The following is a 14,880-nucleotide window of genomic DNA, read 5'->3' on the forward strand; positions in this document are numbered from 1 at the left end:
GCCCTGGCAGAACTCCCTGGATTTGGTTCTGCTTAGGCCACGTGTGGATGTTTTGGGAATGGCACAACCTAAGTTCTCCTTTGCCAACACGCCCCTTGTCCTTCTGAACTCCAAGGAATTCAAGGGAAATCTCACTCCTTGCATCCTGAGAGACTTGGATGGAGGCCTGTTTACCCAGGAAGAGCTCTAAGAGAGTCCAACCTGTCAGGAAAAGCCTCTTCCCTGGCACAAAACTCACTCCAAGTCAGGCTGGCTGTTGGAATAAAGCACATCTCGTTCAGCACCATAACATTTTATTAAACTACACTATTTCAAGGTCACATTGATGGCAGGGAGAACGTTGCTATCAGTGCATATTTCCTGGACTAAGACTGTTTGGAGCATCCAGCACTTGCTGAGGAAAAGGACACTGGAACAGAATCCTTAAGAGACAGTAAAAAACTTCTACAAAAGTCAGGGCAGTTGGGAACCAGCTGAGAGATCAAACACTTCAAGCCAAAGCTGTCAGGGAGGGTTATTTTTTTTTTTAAAGTTTGCTCTTACCTGGTGGTAACCTCCTCTCAGCTGAGGTAAGGTGGTGCTGGGAACCAGCAGTTTTGAACTGGCATCCCCTGTCCCTGCCTGTTCACACCCCACACAAATATTGTGTACTGCTCCTTCACTCGTGGCCTGTGCTGACACCTGCATACAACAGTTTGAAGTGTTCTACAGTTATAAAAACCTGCTGCAGCTCTAGACCAAACCATAAAAAGTAGCAGAAATACATTCTATACAGAAGTAAAAAAAAAACAAAACCAAACAACCAACCAAAAAAAAAAAAAAAACAAAACCCAGTTGAGTTTCAGACAAATATCAGAGCACATCAGGTTGGATTTAAAAAGTCTTAATTCTAACACCTATGTCACTATTTCTAGTCTCCCCGAGCTCTGCCACCCCACAGCACCGGCTCAGAGCTGCTTCCCGGCACAGAGAGGACCCTCCCAGCCTTCCCAGCACCCTCAGGAGCAGGGTCACAGCCCAGCTTGGGGGTGACAGACCTTCCCAAGGGCTGCAGGCAGGGGGGCAGATGAAATAAGGCCATTTGCAGTCTTCCTGGGAAGACTCTTGGTGGGTGGAAGCCGTTGCCGGTCCCGTCGGGCTCTTGGCAGAGCAGCAGGTGGAGCTGCTTCCCAGGAATCTGAGGAATATGTACATGAGTCTGCAGGGAGAGGGGGCTGGAGGCTCCTTGCCCAGGGAGGTGATGCCCAGCCAGCTGGGGCTCTGCTCCACGGAGGTGTTGGGGGGTCAGTAGCACCCATCCTTCCAGGAGTCGTCCTCGGGGGCCGGGGGGGGCTGTGCCGACTGAAGGAACCTGGGTTGGGACAAAAAAAACCACCTCAAGCAAAGCCCCAGTGAGCTGTGATGGCCACAGGTCTGAGCATTTACCACCCTCAGCATCTCCCTGCCCCGGGGGGAACTGCTGCTGGCACACCCTGGGCACCAGCAGCACCAATTCCAGGCAGTTTAGGGGAATTCAGTGACTGACAGTGATCCTGCCAAGTTACCAACACCTTTTACTGGGGGGTTATCCCATCACTGAGCCCAAGAGAAAGAAGTTTTCCCTGCAAATAAAGCTGAACACATGAAAAATAATCGGGTTTGCAGACTGCTGCTACAAATTATGAGACTAAAAGCTCTCTTTTTAATGTGTGTTTAAAGAAAGTAGACATATTTCAATTTAAGGCTGCAAGGACATAAAATAAGCAACCCTGTTTGCTTATTAGTCTGACATCAGCCATATAATAATAATAATAATAATAATAATAATAATAATAATAATAATAATAATAATAATAATTTCCCTCAATCATGAAACTCTGCTGTGCAATTGTAGCTGCAAAAAAATAGCACCAAGAACAAAAATTGTAAGGTTTTGGCCACCGCTCTACGTGCTCTGCTTTCACCCTGGGGTATAAATCATGTTTAAATCAAGCCTTGTTCATTTGTCTGACTTTTCAAACCCTTCTAAAACCTGATTAGGCTTTGGACAACCTACAGGCCTGGCTAAAGACTAAGGAAATAAAAAAAAACACCACGTGTATTTTACCAGAGGCAAAGTTTCAGAGGCACCAAAGTAGGTCAGCTGGGAAGATTTCCTTAACAGTCCTTTGGAAGGGTTTTTCCCCTTCCCAAAAATAAAAGTATGCACCAAATATGTGCCATAATGTTCATCTTCATTTTTAACACAAATCAGTTTGAGCTTCTTCATTTTCCTGGCAACCACCTCTGTTTAAAAAAAGTATTTCTTTTTTAAAATGGATTTGGTATTGACAGGTTTGCTCATAGATTATGTGGTAAAAAGGGGCATCTCTCACCAAGTGATGAGTCCCAGCCTGGCAGTTCACACAAAATTTAATGGCAGAGGTATTTAAGGGACTGGGACCCTTTGCTTCTTGATTCACTGGCCAAGAATCTTCCAAGCTGAGCCCTTTCCTGTCTTTGAGGGTCCCCAGCCACAATCCTACACTGGAACAGGGTGGACTCTCAGTGGTGGAGTCCCCATCCCTGGAAGTGCTCAAAAAACATGTGGATGTGGCACTTGAGGACATGGTTTAGTGGTGAACAAGGTGCTGGGGATGGGTTGACCTTGATGCTCTTAAAGGTCTTTCCCAACCTTAACAATTCTGTGATTTTATGATTCCATCTAAAGGTATTCAGTAGCTCAGATCCAGCTCCATACCCACATCCCACTTCAGAAATGGAGATGGAAGTGACTTAAGGAATTCTTCCCTGGGAGGGTGGGCAGGCCCTGGCACAGGTTGCCCAGAGAAGCTGGGGCTGCCCCTGAATCCCTGGAAGTGTCCAAGGCCAGGTTGGACAGGGCTTGGAGCAACCTGGGCTAGTGGGAGGTGCCCCTGCCCATGGGCTGGACGGGTTTTAATGTCCCTTCTAACCCAAACCAGTCTGGGAGTCTGTGGCTCTTGACTCACCTTTGTGCTCCATCCCTGAGAGCTGCCAACCCCTCCTGGCCCTGCTGAGGGGCTCTTTGGATCCGTGGTGTTTTCTGGGGGGCTGAGGGACACAGCCTTTTCCTCCCTTCCCTCCTCATTTGGAGCCTTTCCATGCCAGGCCCACCTGGTATCTCCCGAGCGAGTTTTTCTTTTAGGAAGGTTTGCTCTTGGCTACTTCCAGCCCAACCCAACCCATTCCGTGATTTATAAAGAAGTTTTCCTAATCTGTGAGCTAAAGGCAGGCGCTGGAATCCACGAGGTCTGAAGCTCCCACTCACCTCCTGGACGGCGGCGTCGCCTTTCCCTTGGGCGCCGCGATCCCTCCGACGGCCGGCCGTGCCTTCAGGGCGGAATTTTTGGCCGCGGTGACCATGGTGGTGGTTCTGGAAGTGCAACTGGTGCTGGGAGAGCCCGTGTGAAGCGAAGGGGCCTGTGGCTTCCTGACTGCAGAGCCGGGAGCTGTGTAGCCGCAGGGTTTCACCTGCCTGGTGGCCAGCAGGGAGTTGGTGCCCGAGCCGGCCTTGCCGGGCTGTCGCACCGTCAGCGGGGACTGCCCGGCACCCGAGGAATACCTGAGCTTGCTGGGAGTCAGACCTGCCCGGGGAACACAGCAGGAAAAGCACTTCAGGTTGGTTCAAGAGGGAGAAGGGGACTAAAGTGGACGTGGGAGATGCGGCACTGACCTGCTGACCGCTGCTGAGTCCTGGGAATTCGGCTGCTGGGCACCTGCAGGTCGGACTCCAGGCTCCGACTGCTCCTCACGGAGTCGAGCGCGCGCAGGCTGCTCCTGGCCAGGTTGGGCATGCTGTGCCTCAGCTCCTCTGCAAGCAAAGCACAGCCTGTTTGCTGCTGCTGCCGCCCATGGAGGTCACCCTGGTTTAGGCTGGCTCTTGAAAAACGCCCTTAGAAGTAGAGGAGTCTTGTATCTACTTCTCAGCTTCCAGGTCATCAGATTTTGAAATCATGTGGTCATCGAGGTTGACCACAATCACCCCTACGCCGCGTCCCCAAGTGCCACATCCAGACACCTCCTGAACACTCCCAGAGATGGTGACTCCACCGCCTCCATGGACAACTCACTCCAAGGCCTGACCCCTCTGACAGTGAAATAATTACTTCTAATACCTAAACTGAACCTCCCCTGCTGCAACTTGAGGCTGTTGCCTCTTGTCCTTTCACTTGGGACATGGCACAAGAGCCTGACCCCCCCCGGCTCCACCCTCCTGTCAGGGAGTCACAGAGAGTGAGAAGGTCCCCCCTGAGCCTCCTCCTCTCCAGACTGAGCCCCCCAAGCTCCCTCAGCTGCTCCTCATCAGACCTGTGCTCCAGACCCTTCTCCAGCTCCATTCCCTTCTCTGGACAAACTCCAGTGCCTCAAAGTCCTTTTTGTAGTGAGGGGGCCCACTGAACACAGGACTCAAGGTGTGGCCTCACCAGTGCCCAACACAGGGGGACAATCCCTGCCCTGGTCCTGCTGCCACACTATTCTTGATAGAGGCCAAGTTGGCACTGGCCTTGCCCACCTGAGCACACGCTGGCTCACATCCAGCCAGCTGCCAACCAGCATTCCCATGTCCCTTCCTGCTGAGCAGCCCTCCAGCCACTCTGCCCCAGCTGTGTGGGGACACACATGTGTCCCCACGACCTCCAGGGGCTCACCCAAGGAGCTCACCTTGGCTGTTGGGGTCCCTTCCAGCCGAGTAGCTCTGCCCCAGCTGTGTGGGGACACACGTGTGTCCCCATGAGCTCCAGGGGCCGGTGTGACAAGCTCACCTTCGCTGTTGGCGTACTTGAGCCGGTCCTGCATGGGGCCGTTGCCCGCCCTGCGCGGGGCGCGGAGCCGGGACGCGGAGGACCTTCCGTAATCCACGCTGGAGGAGGGGGACTGGCAGCGGGGGGAGCTCAGGGGGGACGGGGAGTATCTGTGGGCGCTGCGGAAGGACAGGGAACAGTCGTAGTCGTCCTCGTCCTCCAGGCTGTAGGTGTCGAACTCCTGGTCGCTGTAGGTGCCGCGGCGCAGGGAGTGCAGGGACGCGCTGGAGCTGCGCCGGGACACGGAGGCGGAGCTGGAGGCACAGTCCTGCCGGAGGCCTGGGGACACAGGGGGACATGGGGGGACACGGTCAGCACATGTTCAAGGAGATGTTCCTTACCCAGCTGCAACATGAGGATACAAAGCTCTTATGGAGTGCCCAAAGGTCAAGGCGGGGTTGGGTCAAAGGTTGGACTTGACGATCTCGGAGGTCTTTTCCAACCTCGTTGATTCTGTGAAGGTGGGGAAGGGCTTTGAGGGGAAGCCATAGGAGGAGCCTGAGGGCACCTGGTCTGTCAGGAAAAGCCTCTTCCCTGGCACAAAACTCACTCCAAGTCAGGCTGGCTGTTGGAATAAAGCAGATCTCATTCAGCACCATAACATTTTATTAAACTACACTAGTTCAAGGTCACATTGATGGCAGGGAGAACGTTGCTATCAGTGCATATTTCCTGGATTAAAACTGTGCTTGGAGCATCCAGTATTTGCTGAGGAAAAGGACACTGGAAGCCTGGAAAAGCAGAGACTGAGGGGAGACCTCACTGCAGTTCCACCTTCCTGGGCAGGGGCAGAGGAGGGGCAGGGACTGAGCTCTGCTCTGGGGGGACCAGGGACAGCAGCCAGGGAATGGCTGGAGCTGTGTCAGGGCAGGCTCAGGTTGGATCTCAGGCAAAGGTTCTTCCCCCAGAGGGTGGTTGGGCACTGACCAGGCTCCCCAGGGCAGTGGGCACAGCCCCAAGGCTGCCAGAGTTCCAGGAGGGTTTGGTTGATCCTCTGGGGCACAGGGGGGGACTCTGGGGATGGGCCTGTGCAGGGCTGAGGGTTGGACTCCATGATCTTTGTGGGTCCCTTCCAACTTGGAATATTCTGTGCTAGTGATTCATTTCACCTTGGAAGGAGGGTCAAGTTAACAACTGTCCTTATGGAGACACTCAGGGCTCACGGAATCCTTCAGCTGGGTCAGTGTCACCCACATCAGTCCTCTTTCATTCCAGCCAAGAGTTAACATCCAATGCACCTCAACTACTCCTTATTGCCACACACAAATAACTGAGATTGTGGACCATATATTGCCACCAAGCTCCACTAGGGTAACCAGGAATGGGGGCCTAATTCACAGGGTGAGTGTTTTAGTTCAATTAATTACACACCCACCAGCATTTCAACAGGTGGAAACAGAGATCTGAAGGTCTGCTCCAATGAAAACATCCCTGTTTTGCACTGACATCTGGGTTATTTACAATTTATGCCTTTATTCAAGACAAAACACAAGCAACTTTAACAAAAAGCAGCTGTTCCTCACTCCCCTCCCTTCACAATGAAAATATGAAAAGCTCCCATCATCCCGAGGATGAAGATATTTTCTATTTCACGGGAAACTTCAGAATGTGACAGGATTTCCTTGGTGCTTTTTTTAAGTGATTGCAAAGCATAAAAGAACAGTCAAGTTTAGAAAGGAAAAGGTGGTTATTTGCTTTATTCACTTGAATACAACTTTTCCTCAGCTGCAAAAAAGTGATGACAAGATCTTCTGTCTTTTGTCCTTTTTGGTCTCATATCCCAATTCCTAGGTCACAGTAATTTTTTAAAGGCACAGTACTAAAAGTAAATGTTCTCCTAAAGAAAGACAGAGAACTTCATTCTCTATTTCCTGTAAATCAAATTAATGATTCACTTGCACAGAAACACAGCTCCAAGCCCTTTTTCCACCTTGCTCTTCAATTAGGACCTCAGCCAAATTCCAGAAGTCAACAGAAACTTCCCCAGGGATTTAATGATTTTGGAGCCCTGAAATCCCCCCACTCTGGGACACAAACAAGTTCAATTTGCAGAGCTGCCTCTGAGTACTTTACCAGAGCAAAACTTCAATTGTAAATTCAGCTCTTTCAGTTTTAGCATCCCTGAACTCCTGGTTTAACTCATCACAGCAGTGAAAACCCACTTGTATATGAAGTGAAATAAAGAGCTTGTAAAGCTCAGCCCTGCAGAGCTTCTGATTTCAGGCTGCTCAGGAAATCAAATCTTGACATGCAGAACGTTTTGCTGGGTTATTTTTTCACAGCTGGGTCATTTCACATCTGGGTCAGTGCCCCAGAGCAGTCCCAGCACCTGTGTTTGCCCAAAGGAGGGGACAACTGCCACTGCCACCACACAGTCCCTCCTGGAACCTCAGCTGGACTTCAGAGCCAACCTGGCAGGGAGCATCTGTAACATCAAAGGGCATCCCCATATTGACAGAGAGAGGGGGTTTGGTTAATACTTTGGATAACCCTCGAGGAGGATGTTGTACCACTGCCACGTCGGCAGTTTGGGTGCGGAGATTTTTCCAGGAAGCCCCCGGGAAAAAATCGCCACCAGTATTTTTTTGTTGGGGAAAAGGAGAAGAGGAGAAGACTTGGAATCCATCTGGAGCTGCCCAGCTGTAACACAAAGGAGGTGGGGGCCACCTACTCTCTTCCTGAAGGCGTGCCATGACCTGGACATCGGTGAGGTCCTGCAGTTTGTAGCCCATGGAGATGGAGTCGTCCGAGGTGCTCAGCTCGCTGTCCACCGAGGACTGGGAGCTCAGCGCCGAGTGCATGCTCAGGTAACCTGGGGGGGACACAGAGAACACACAGGCAGTCAGACAACCCCCCCAACAGCACAGCATCCATCCCAGTGCCCTTGGGAAGTTGGGGGATGGCTGTGAGAAATAATGTGGGAGTTGGGAATCACTTGAGGACACAACTGTGGTTTTCAGGAGCGCGGGGAAAAACTGTGGAATTCTGCCCAGAAGGTGGCAAAGGGATCCCCAGTGGGGGTTTTGAGCTTAGAAATATATTTCAAATATCAGTAATACTGGTGCTTATCTTGAGAAAAGGGCAGCTGTTGATCTAGAAATCAAGCAGCAAAGTGACCCAAAGTGCTGACCGGGGTGTCGGTGAGCGGTCAGAGGAGCAAAACGATCCCAGGAATAAAAGGGGCAGAGGACAGAACCTCAATCATCAGCTCTGCCCTCTGCTTTTGCAAAGTAAAGCTTACCCTAAATCCCATCCTCCCATTTCCTGAGGTTTATTCTTTTTTTTTTTCCTCTCATCACACACCAAAGTCTCTCTTACAGGGAAGGACACGGCTTGCTCATAAAAACCAAACCGGGAGGATCTTCCCACCAGGGAAGTTCTTCCTTTTGAAGGATGATGATAATAATAAAAATATCATCACAATCATCCCTAAGTGCAAATTTTTACCTCTTGGTACTTTTAAATCAAGCAAGTCAGTCTTTTCCTTGGCATAAGAGTTCTGCTATTTGCTGTTGAAATGAGGAGAGAACAAGCTCTGAGCTTTGGGGTACTGGTCCTTCAGCTGTGGGAGGGCTGTGAGTACAGACCATATAACTTACAGAGCTATTTTAGAACAGAGGACATCATTAATTAACTTCATTAACTCCAAGACAAAGTTGCAATTAGGACTTTATAGGTTGAGACCCACAAGAAGCAAAGTTAAAACACAATCTGCCCAAGATCAGCTAAAGCAAGACCCTAAGAGTTCTTTACACCTTTTTCAGCTTAACAAGTAAATCCTGCTCAAGCAGGGACTGAAATAATCATTTAAATAAAATCAGCAAGTAGAGATAAATCAGGAATAACTCAGGCTCCCAGTGTATGGGGTCATTTACCACTGGCTTTTCCTTTAGCTCCCAGTTTTCCTGCCACGTGCTCAGACTGGCAGGCAGTGCCCCCCCTCACTAATGCTCAATAATGGTAAAATAAAGCATTTCTCAGCAAAACCTCTGAAGCCCATCCCTGAGCAGCCCTTTCCAGCTGGGGGCAATTCCAGGACAAAGCAGCAGGTTCCAAATATTACTCCTTCAGCCAGTTTGGATGAGCAGTAACTGCTGACATGGGAAACACAGGTGTAAGTCCAGGTGTAAAATAAATCTCTTCCATGGGCACGGAATAATTAGCTCAATTAACCTCAAATTCCTTGTTTGAAAGGCATCAAGTTTGTCCAGCTTTTCCATTTTTCAAGTTTTTCCATTTTTAGAGAGTTAAGAATAGTTTGGGGTTAGGGTTTTTCAAGCTTCCCAGCTTTTCAGTGACACTTTTTCCAGCTGTAAAACGGTGACTTTGGGAGCTTCAGGGTCCATCTGGGAGCGTGTGTTCCACAAACACACACCCAGAGTCCAGACATTCCACCACATAATCCCATTTCTGTCTTCCTGGGGTCAGGAAAAGACAGTGGAAGCAGCTGAAATCAAGCCATGCCTTAGGATGTGGCCCAAGGAACCAGCACAGGTTTCCTGCTGGAATTACCACCAGCAGCCAGATTTTTAATATCAGCTTTATAAAAGGCAAAGTTCCCAATTCAACTCCACGTGTTTAGTTCTGTTGTTGCATTTCAAACCACAGGTCTGGCTAAAAACAGCCAAGGAGGGGCTAAAACCTCACTTGCTTCCACCAGTAAAGCTGAACTGATTATGGTTTTCAGCAGAGGGACCACATCTGGATTTTGTCAAAGGGTTTTGTTTAGTTTTCAAGGGAAGTTACTGTTAAACATTTCCCATTTGAATGTTTTTCTTAGCAATAAAATCAGAGGGTGGAGGGTGAACTTGAAGCTCACTTCACACCTGCCCAGGTCACCTGAGAGATGAACTCTCATTGTCTCCTGGCCTGTCCCTGCTTTTCCACCAGCACATTTGCAGGGTGAACAGCCCAGAAGCTGCACAGACAGTTTAGTTTTTTGGGTTTTTTTACACACTGATAACCATTTCTGTGTGAAAAGGTTGCTCAGGTTGCCCATCAACCTCATCTTAAACCCAAGAAATCAGCTCAGAGGTGTTTCCCTGCAGAGTTCAGCCTGCAAAAATCAGCCCTCTGTGCGTCCTTTTGTTTGGAAAACAGAGATAAGTGTTCCTTTCTGTTTACAGCACATCCCCAAAGCAAACCTGCACCTGTGAAAACACCCCCAGGCAACCCTTTTCTACTTTTTAAGAAGGTAAAAAAAAGGTTCATTTCACATCGAGTTCCAAGGCAAGAGACTGTTAAATGTGCTTTCTTGTTTTCAAACGTGCAAAGCAGGATTTAGCAATTTCCACACCCACCAACCAAACAGGGAAGGCTCCTTTGATAACAAAGCCAAGAGGCAAAGCAGCTGTGCCAGGAAACAGCAGCAACTGCACCAAGGATAATAAATGAAGCTCCTGGAAGAGGGTCTGTGGCCCCCAGTCTGGAGGAGGTTCATTCTCACACCTCCAAACCCACCTGCCAAGAGGAATCGTGGCCGAGCTGCCTCTAAGGCAGGAAATCTTCCTCCAAACACACTGAAGGCTGAAGGGAAGCTTTTCTTAGTTTGCTTTTAGCTGCCCCACTCAGCCAACTGAAAGTTTTACCCTAGAGATTTTTACCTTTTACAACTGCCTGTGACCTGCATTAAAAACAGTATTTCCAAAAGAAACTGCCCCAAAGTCTCCCACCAGAAAACTGAACCTGAGTAACTTTATAAAAAGGTAACACCTACAGACTAGAACATCGTTCAAAAGCAACATTTCCTTTGCCCCAACTGCTTCAAGACCCTTAAAATTAGTCCAATTTAAAAATACAGAGAGAGAAAGTTCTAAAATCCCAAAGAAGAACCGACTCCAAGACATCTAAAATGCAAGGAGCTTTTCTCCCACGGAAGGGACACGACCTGGGGGAGTGAGAAAACGAAAAGGAGAAAACCCCCACGGGTGGAGGGGGCATCTTTTGGCAACTTTTCCCTGCTCCTCCTTGCATTTTAAACAGCCCATGCTCTATGCCATGCCATACCTGAGCTGCCACAGGTTAGTAGTGCTTTGTTAGTCGATTTGAGGTGCCCAGGAGAGTTTAGTGCATTGCTACAGGAGCCTGGCTCAGAATTCAAGTTGGGAGATGCCAGGGGGCTGCAATACAGGTTTTTCCATCTACTGGCTAGAAGGAAAAATACAAAAAAGCCATAAAAGGTTATCCAACTGTTTATGAAACACAGAGCAAGATAAAGAAACAAGATCTAGAGGTAGCAAATAAGATTTAATGCTGTCACGGGGGGGGGGAATTCAAATAAGATGTGTCAGTGATGCAATGTCCCTTCTGAAGAATTCCAAGAATAATTCCTGACAAACTTGGCTTTAAAGGAGCCACATGTTTCAGCAAATTCCAGTGCTGGGCTTCCCAGATGACTGTTTTCATCAATATTTCCCAGCTTCCCTTTAAAGAACTCCTGGAACTTTATTACTCTGAAGCTGTAACGACGGAATCGAGGCAGCACTGAACTACCAAAACTATGCCTTTGGATTAAAGGAGAGCAAATTAATGTGGAAAACCAACTGTTGGAGTTAAATTTATTCAGCACACACACTCACATGGTCATGATACAAGCAAAAGAAGCCTGGGAGCAAAAGTTAGTGCATCCATACTTAGTGGAGGTGGAAAGAGCAGCTACACTACTAAAGAAAATATATCTGTGGATATATTTGTGTATTACATGTGTGGAGACTGTGATCTGGATAGATCCAAGGAGCTGCTGAATTGCCCACAGCACTCAGCTCTCCCCATTCTGAGAATATCAGCTAAGAAAATAATGAAGATTCACCACATAAATACATTTTCTTTTTTGATTTCTACCACATAGGTCGGAGGATTTTAGTTACAAAGAGTAATAAAGCACAGCTGAAGCCTGGAACGTTTCAGACAGAAAGCAGAGAGGTGGTTACATGGATTTTCATTCAAGTTTTTAAGTGCAGATGGTTTATAAAAGCAAATGAAGTTCGTTCTCAAAGTATACTCAGGAATGTCAAGGTTAAACTCAAAAGAAGCCTGAGCACAAACAGTGCCAGCCACTGTCAGCAGGAAAAGAACCAACCCAAACCCCCAAACCAGCGACCTGAGACTCGAAATCCCTGAGGCCAAATTAGTGCTTCAAGGGAAATCAGAGTTCTTGCATTCCCAGAGACAAATCCAGTATCAAAGCCCCGCACAACAGACTGGGAGTTGTGTTTCCAGCAGTTTAGAACAGCCCCAAACTTCCAAAGAAACCCTTCCAAGCCCTCAGTGGCCTTGGCCCTCAGGATTTCAGCCCCTTTTACCCACCCTGGGAAGGATAAAGGATGTCCAGCAGCTGCATCCCACTGCTGCAGTTCAGAGGGAGGAACAGAATAAACTCCTGTTGGCCCTAAAGAAAACCCTGCAACAGTTTTAACAGCTCTTCCACCAGGGAAAGGCCAACATGGGATGGATCCTTCCAGGCTCTGGAAAAGCAAACCCACAAAGGCAGGATGCCAAAGGCTGAGGGTGGTGATGGGATGTCACCACTCAACACAACACTCCAGGTTTTCTTTCCAGGCACGTGGAGTCTGGATTTCCCCTCAGGATTAAGTGACACAGCCCAACCCACCAGGAAGTGCTTTTAGGGGCTGATAAAACTGCAAGACAAACTTGGTTTGCAAGTGGTACAATTTCTTCAAGTTGAATATTTCATTAGTGTGAGCTTGGAGCAGCAGGCAATTGTTTTACCCTTAACAGCTGGTTAGGGAAAAAGGGGGGAATGGGGGGGGGGGGGAAAAGGGGGAAAAAGGGGGAAGGGGAAACAGGGGGAAGGGGAAACAGGGGGAAGGGGAAACAGGGGGAAGGGGAAACAGGGGGAAGGGGAAACAGGGGGAAGGGGAAACAGGGGGAAGGGGAAACAGGGGGAAGGGGAAAAAGGGGGAAGGGGAAAAAGGGGGAAGGGGAAAAAGGGGGAAGGGGAAAAAGGGGGAAGGGGAAAAAGGGGGGAAAAGCGAGGGGGAAAATGGGGAGAACCATTAGAAACACCCAACAACATGAGGACTTCTCCTAAGGAAAAAAGCTGCAATCCCAGTTTCCTGGCATTCCCTCCCCCTCTCCCCCAAAGCCTTATTTTTCCTTCACACATTTTTTTCCCCCCATCCGAAACGTTTCAATATTCCAAAACTTTAAAAACTCCAGAGCCTGAAAGCTCAGGGAGCTCTGATTGTGAGCACATTGCAAAGGAAGCCCAGCTGGGGTTACCTTGGTCCAGCCTGTTGATGAGGGTCCTGCAGGCTGCCTCGATCTCGGGGCTGGGGTTATCCAGCACCTGCCGGCACCACTTCAAGGGGGAGGATGTTTTCTCCTCTGCAGATTTCCTCGGGGACACATAGAGCCTTTAAAGGATTCAAAGGACACAGGGGGAGGGGAAAAAAAAAATGCTCTTTAATTCCAAGTAGGATTTGTCAGAATGCACCTTGCAGATGAAAAGAATTCCGAGTTGAAATTGGGTGTTAGGGACTAGGAGACAGGAAAATTCAAGGGGCTGCAGAGAAATCTCACAGCCCTGCAGGACAAGGTTCCAGACAGGGCTGGAATACTCTGCTATTATTAATTATTATTAATAAGATTAGAGTATTATTAACACAGTCACCTGTCAGCCCTCCACTTCCCCCTTCCAAAAATCCACCTCCTGCCAAAGGCAACAAGGCTGGGAGGTGCTTTAGCTCCAGCTTCCAGGAGTCTAATTGTGGTATTTTTTGGTCAAATCCCTCTGGATATTCCAGCTGTTTGGCACAGCTGTCTCCTCAGAGCAGCTCTGAGGCACAAGAAATCTGCCCATTCACAGATTTCAAGGATTTAAGAATTTTCAGGAGTGTGACTGTGTGTTACCTCTCTATTTTTTCCTCTAAGATTTAACCATTTTAGAGTCCTGGATCACTTACAAAGGATTATTATTGCATTTCCAAAGTCCAAAATTTCTCTGGAGAAAGGTCAAAGGCCGGAAGAGCCTTTGCTATAAAACAACTCCAGTGTTTTATTTACATATCCCACATTTGTATTTTTAAAGGTAAACCCTCCCCCTCCCCCAACAAACAGCAGCTCCCTGGATTTTAACCTTTTTGCTATTCAAAAGTCATAAGGGAGGGGAGGGAAATCAGTCCTGTGTAAATAAAAAAGTGCTTTAATGTAATATAATAAATATTAAATAAGAGAAATAAAATTTTAATTGAATAAATTCATTAATAAATTAAATAAAAACAATAAAAGTGGGTTTAATTCTTGCACATCACTTAGAGAACACCCTGGTGCAGAGGGCAGGGAGACCTCGACCTAGATCTGGAATTAGACAGTCTTTAAGGTCCTTCCCACCCCAAACCCTAATGGGATTCTGGGATTTGAGGACATGGAGTCTGGCTCTGGGGTCCTCCCCTGGGCACAGCTGATCCTTCAGCACCAAGAATTCCCACCCCCAGGCCTCCTGGGAGAGACAGGAGTTCTTCCAGGCCCTCAGGGCTCCCACAGCTGCTGGGTTTGCCACCCCTCCCTCCCCTGAGGGGACAAAGAACCCACCAGCCCCAATTCCCTGCAGCCACACTGCAGGGTTCCCAGAGCTCCCAAAGGCTCATCCCACGCTGCTGTGCCCACACTGCCCTCTCAGCAGTGCAAAAGCCAATATTTAAGCATAAAAGGACCATGAGGGTGGTGTTAAGATTCCAAGGACTGTCTGCATGTGCTTCAGCTGCCTCCTGCTCTCTCTCCCAGCGACAGCTCCTGGCGCTCCTGCAGCGAGGTGGGGTGAGTCCTTCTGCTCCAGTTACTCCCTCTCTGACAGACTCTTCATGCTCAACCCCTACAATACTCCTTTCCACACCAAAACTAACACGAAACAGCAGAAATTTCAGTCATTCTCCCCTTCCCTTCTGAAAGCTCTCGTGTTCAAAGGCCACGGACACACCGTGGGGCTCTCAGTCACAGCACTGTCCAGACAAAACAGCACAAACCCACAACCTGGAGAATTAAAATGCTGCACAGGCAGCCAAATGTCTGGCTGACCTACTGCCCTGCCTCCTGTCCTGTATCCAGGTAGGGATAAGGA

The 14,880-nt window shown here is 48.7% G+C and overlaps 1 protein-coding gene across 1 annotated transcript; it reads right to left on the reverse strand.

Annotated features, from left to right (window-relative positions):
* Positions 1 to 276: 276 nt before the first annotated feature.
* Positions 277 to 13,177, reverse strand: LOC113996990 (SLAIN motif-containing protein-like; the record flags this gene model as incomplete). The annotated part of the gene is made up of 7 exons (XM_039389660.1): positions 277 to 1,351; positions 3,269 to 3,584; positions 3,674 to 3,811; positions 4,764 to 5,081; positions 7,474 to 7,614; positions 10,809 to 10,949; positions 13,044 to 13,177. Coding segments are annotated over 7 exons (1,255 nt in total), but the record flags the coding sequence as incomplete, so codon positions are not given.
* Positions 13,178 to 14,880: the final 1,703 nt, after the last annotated feature.

This window comes from Pipra filicauda, unplaced genomic scaffold (genome assembly GCF_003945595.2).
Source record: "Pipra filicauda isolate LSUMZ 115617 unplaced genomic scaffold, ASM394559v2 scaffold759_size107998_pilon, whole genome shotgun sequence".
Taxonomy (NCBI): Eukaryota; Metazoa; Chordata; class Aves; order Passeriformes; family Pipridae; genus Pipra; species Pipra filicauda.